This window comes from Phalaenopsis equestris, unplaced genomic scaffold (genome assembly GCF_001263595.1).
Source record: "Phalaenopsis equestris unplaced genomic scaffold, ASM126359v1 Scaffold000036, whole genome shotgun sequence".
NCBI lineage: Eukaryota > Viridiplantae > Streptophyta > Magnoliopsida > Asparagales > Orchidaceae > Phalaenopsis > Phalaenopsis equestris.
Window position 1 is genome coordinate 6039593 of NW_018164478.1, and position 5190 is coordinate 6044782.

The window sequence follows — 5190 nt, forward strand, 5'->3', positions numbered from 1 at the left end:
GATGAACCCTCTTCGATTTCCTTCTTCTTTCGCTCTTTCCCTTACTTTTTCTTGGGTTTCTCGGCCTGCATTGTCGACACCTCTTCGATTATCATTATAAAAGGCTCTTCCGTCTCCATTCTCACTGGGTTCTCTTCGGTTTTCAGCAGCAACTCTAAAACTCTGAGTTTATCTGATTCAAAAACCCTAAAAAATAGAATGAAGATCGAATGAAGTTGCTCCGTGCTCTCCTCGCTCGGACGTCGTTTGGTTTTTTGATGAAATAAACTTTTTTTCAGGCGCGCTGTTAACTTTTACTTATTTCGGACCGGATTCGAGCCGGGTCGGGTCGTAAACATGCCTCATTTTAATTTTTTTCAATTTAATTTTTTAAACATCCCACTAATCATGTGTCATTTTTTTCATTGGACATCCGCAACCATAGTTGCCTGCGGTGGGGTGTCCGGCACAGAATAAGAACTCCCGAGGGAGGGCGCTCCAGTTCATAGAACTCGCAGCCGGGGTCGGGCAAGGACGACGGAGGTTTGCGATGGCCGGCGACGCCGACATGAGCGGATGGACGGAGCTTCTCCATGCTTCTACGAAGTTGCTCGAGCAGGGCTCACCGTCCGCCCAGTTTCCCCCGCTTCAGGTCTCTTTATCGTCTATGTTTCACGCCATCTTACTACATTGGCATGCTTCCTCGCTTATTTTGTTAAAATATCGGGTTCCGCAGAGGAATCTTGAACAGCTGGAGTCGCTGTCGAAGAAGCTCAAGTCTAAAACCCTAAGGGCTGAGACCCCCTCGCAGTCCATCGCTGCTACTAGGTACTCTCATGGCCTTGTCCAACTGTTGTTCCCCTTTGATGCCCAAATACATCTCTTACGGGCTGTGCATAGAAATGCTGGGATTGTTTCATGTTTGATTTGTCGGATTATTTACATATTGGGCCTTATTATTGGGTGTTTTATGTCAATGGAAATATTATTTTTCTGTCCACAGGTTGTTAGCTCGCGAGGGAATTAATGCTGAACAGCTTGCGCGGGATCTCAAATCGTTTCAGATAAAGGTAACCTTCAATGCCTTTCATGCTATCCTAGCATCCGACTTTGATAGCTGAAGTCATATGTGTTTGTGAAAGTTCGAAGTTATACTCTTTCGTGTAAGAGTACTTCAGAGAGAAATTGACTGAGTTAATAATATCAGGGAGCTAAGTAGGATTATTGGGATGTTATCATTGGTTTTAAATAAATGCAAGACCCGTAAAATCTATTTAATATTGCAGACAACCTACTAAACTGTTTTATCTTGCAGACAACCTACGAGGATGTCTTTCCTTCAGAAACAACTACAGTGGAGGAGTATCTGCAGCAGGTAACTTTACGCGATGATCTATTTTTTGAGCGTTCATTTTGATTGGTAGTGCGATTTAGCGATCCTTTTACGAAAGTCTCAATGGAACAGTGGTCTTGTCTTTTGTCATCTTGATCTGATGAATGACTACTATTTCAAACATTTTGTGATAATGATTTTATGATTTTTGAGGACGCACATAGCTTCTTACAGACTCTAATTAGTTTTGATGACTTGACAGTAACTTATAATAATGTGATCATCAATTAAATGGCTTCGAAACATCAGTGACTTTCTTGCAGATCATTCATCATAACGTGTCAGTAGTGTATAAAAAGTCCAATAATTTATCTTTGCATCTTTGGATTTTGCTTCACTTGCAGTGTTTATTAGTCTGATAACTATGTGGCTCTCAATGTCGTCCTGAGCAGAAATCAAGATAATAACAAGTTATCTGTAATAAAATTATCGCTTTTTTGATTTATTCATCACTTTCAGGTCCATGAAATGGCGATGGTCTCGGCGATCCAAGAATCACAAAAGGACAATTTACGAAGTTTTAGTGACCACATGATGCGAGTTATGGAGGTTAGAGTTCTGTGCAGAACTCGTAACTAATTGAACTTGATGTGATATTGAGATCATTTCATTATTGGATGATTTTTAAAGGTGTAATTAAAGTTATAAAATTAAGTTGTAATATATTGATGGTCTTGCAAAATACTTATATGTGGAATGAAATTGTTGCATGAGTGCAATTATTCCTGCCTCCCTCTCCAGGCATGTATTTTAAGATCAATTTATTTTCCTACCCTCATGAGGTTGCTCCAATAATGGTAGTTATATTTAAGAAGCAGATTGTACTTAATTTTGAATCTTTCAACTAGCTTTAATAACTTGCATGCCAAAATCATTCTTCAAGTTAGTGTAAAATTGGAAAATTTATAGTTTTTTGTACGACTTTAAGCTCATTGATAATTCCATGCAGTTGGAACTAAATGTGGCTTTAGTTTGAGTTTTGTGTATTTCAGATACTTTCAGTTGATGGTATGATATAGAATCTCTTTCATTTCTGATCTTAATTCACGGATTCCTCCAAAAAAAGCATTGGTGTATTTTGGAAAATAGCATAAATGTAAGGTATAGCTTTCTATACTTTGTTTGTCATGGTTGAGTGAGATACTATCTGCAAAGGAGCATAGCTTTCTATAGGTCTATCTTCTTGAATTTCTTATCTTTAGTCAAGTAGTTAATGAGCAACTAAGTATTTTTGGTTATTTTTCACAACTCATTAGATGGAAATTCCGCGTGTGTAGCTCAAAACAAACTTTATTATTTCAAATGTTTTATTTTTTATTTGAATGTTGAGGATAATTGGGTGTCCTAAATGCTCAGCGTCATTAAGTATTTTTAGCAACATCTTATGAACAAGGATTCTAGAATATTGCATTTTAAAAGCTTTGAATAACTCACTAAATGTGATCTCCTAGATTTAACGGATGAAGGAAATTGATTAATGCTTGAACTATCTGTGAAGCAGGATTGAGCCATTAGCGGAGCATTTTTTCGAACCATGGTTGAATGAATTTTGAACCTAACTGGAAGCATATATGAGCCAGATTGAACAATTTTCGAATAATCTTTGAACAATGATCAAGCAATATTCAACTAATGATTGAACCACGATAAAGAAGTGATTGATCTTTGTTTGAGGCATATTTAAATAATGATCGAACCCTTTTGAAACAAAGCTCGATCATTTTTGAATAATGATCAAAACATGATCAAATAATGATAAACAAAAAGTAAAGAAGGATGAATATTCTTTAAAATATTTTTGAATAATGATTGATCCATTTTTGAATAAAGATCAAACCATTTTGGACAATGATCGAGTAATTTTTGAATGATGATTGATTAAAGTTTGAACCATATTTGAATAATTATCGAATGATGATTGAATAACGATCGAGTCATCTCCAAACAGTAATTGAATAATCTTAAAAAACTTTGAATATGATCGACGACAATCGACATATCTTTGAACAAGCATCAAATAACAATCAATCATTTTTGAACATTTTTTAAACATTTATTGAACAATAATCTATTTATTTTTTATCATGTTCAATGTATGATTGTTAATTATTCAATCATTGTTTAAATATAAATCAAACAATGATTGATCCATTTACGAATCATTTTCAATCTTTATTGATCTATGTTCGATTATTGTTTGATTCTTGTTCGAAGATGGTTCAAAGAGGATTCAATAATTTTTTAATCATCATTCGTTCAAGTTCCTATCATGTAATTTGATATCCATTTGCATTATAGCTTTTAATATATTTATCAGTATTATGGATTTAGGGTTTATAGGGCACACATTGCTTTCAAAACAAATAAATCGAATGAATAACACCATTGACCTTCACATGTAATAGGAATGGAGAGAGATTGTAGCTATGAATTATCGCCGCAGTTGGAACATGCATGTCAAAAGCATAGGAGCTATTGGCAATAGAAATGGTTAAGGTATGATTGAAAGTCAGGGTGTCATATTGGGTTCACGGTTTTGACCCGAGATTGATCAGACTCGAAACTGCATGTTCCGAACCCAACCTAAATATTAAATTGGTCAAAAAGTCTAATTTGAACACGCCATATCGGGTTCACGGTTTTGACCTGAGATTGATCAGACCCGAAACTGCATGGTCCGAACCCAACCTGAATATTAAATTGGTCAAAAAGTCTAATTTGAACACGATTGAACCCGACTCGCCTTCAACCTGTTGATATGAACCCAACCCATATAACTTATTTAGCATAAGGACCAACTGTTCAGGTCAAAGTTGAGTCAAATTTGGGTCAATTTCAAGTAATCTTGGGTCAAATTTGGGCTGGTGAGTCAATTTTGAGTCAATTTCTGGTTAACATGTCATTTTCGGGTCAATTGCAGGTTTGTGGGTCAACCTAAATATGTTCTGAAAAATTAAACGGGTATAGGGTTTCTAACTCGTACCTGACTCGAAAATTATTTGGGTCAACTTGAACTTGGATTTTTTGAGATGGGTTTGGGTTGAGGTTGCGCGTACGATCAATTTTTGACACCCCTAATTAAAAGGTTGCATAAGATTTTAACTAGGATTTGACTACTTATTAAATAACATGACTATTTTGATCCGATACAAGTTTTATAATATTTTTCTTCAATAAAACAAACATCTGGGTTACTCGGCCAATTTTGGGGCTTTTGAAGTGAAATTTTCCTCTTTTTTTCTTTAAATTATTTGGTTTCAATAACTTGAAATTTTTTGATATATTTGTATAATTTTAAAAATTATTGATTAGTTCATAAATCAATAAGATATTTATGGTAGATTTGAAATCACTGCCGAGATTTCTTCACCAAATTACTTGCATAATTCACACTCAATCCCTAGTAAAAGTAAAGATTCCTTTACAAATGGAATTAAGAAAAGGAAGTTGGAGAATTGTGTGAACCCAGAGGTGGGCGATGTTCCGACTGTAGGTCGTCCGAGGTGGTAACTTTTTTCCAATGATCAATGCTCCAGTTGTAGCTTGTTTCTGAGGAAGTATTTATCCTCGGCTTCAAATCCTCCGTATCTCTCCCCTCGTTGCCGCCAACACACCACATTTACGCATTGTCGAAACCACCAGACAACACTCCTATTGTCTACCTGCGCAATGGTCAAGTGGTGCTCCAGTTGTAGCTTGTTTCTGAGGAAGTCTTTATCCTCAACTTCAAATCCTCCGTATCTCTCCCCTCGCTGCCGCCAACACACCACATTTACGCATTGCCGAAACCACCAGACAACACTCCTATTGTCTACCTG

At 36.2% G+C, this 5190-nt stretch overlaps 2 protein-coding genes across 4 annotated transcripts in view; both read left to right on the top strand.

Annotated features, from left to right (window-relative positions):
* The window catches only part of LOC110018745 (epimerase family protein SDR39U1 homolog, chloroplastic), a 129485-nt gene that overhangs the window by 55290 nt on the left and 69005 nt on the right, over positions 1-5190 (top strand). The window lies entirely within an intron of this gene.
* Positions 477-2088, top strand: LOC110018747 (nuclear pore complex protein NUP93A-like). The gene is made up of 5 exons (XM_020716164.1): positions 477-631; positions 716-807; positions 983-1049; positions 1295-1354; positions 1832-2088. Exons 1-5 carry the CDS (start codon positions 530-532, stop codon positions 1949-1951), a joined length of 441 nt encoding a protein of 146 aa, XP_020571823.1. The 5' UTR covers positions 477-529; the 3' UTR covers positions 1952-2088.

Excerpts from the sequence above, each read along its gene's own strand:
- LOC110018747 (XM_020716164.1), top strand. The coding sequence starts at position 530 with ATGGCCGGCGACGCCGACATGAGCGGATGGACGGAGCTTCTCCATGCT. Across the intron at positions 632-715 it reads CCCAGTTTCCCCCGCTTCAG|AGGAATCTTGAACAGCTGGA; the intron begins GTCTCTTTATCG and ends CGGGTTCCGCAG. Across the intron at positions 1,355-1,831 it reads TGGAGGAGTATCTGCAGCAG|GTCCATGAAATGGCGATGGT; the intron begins GTAACTTTACGC and ends CATCACTTTCAG.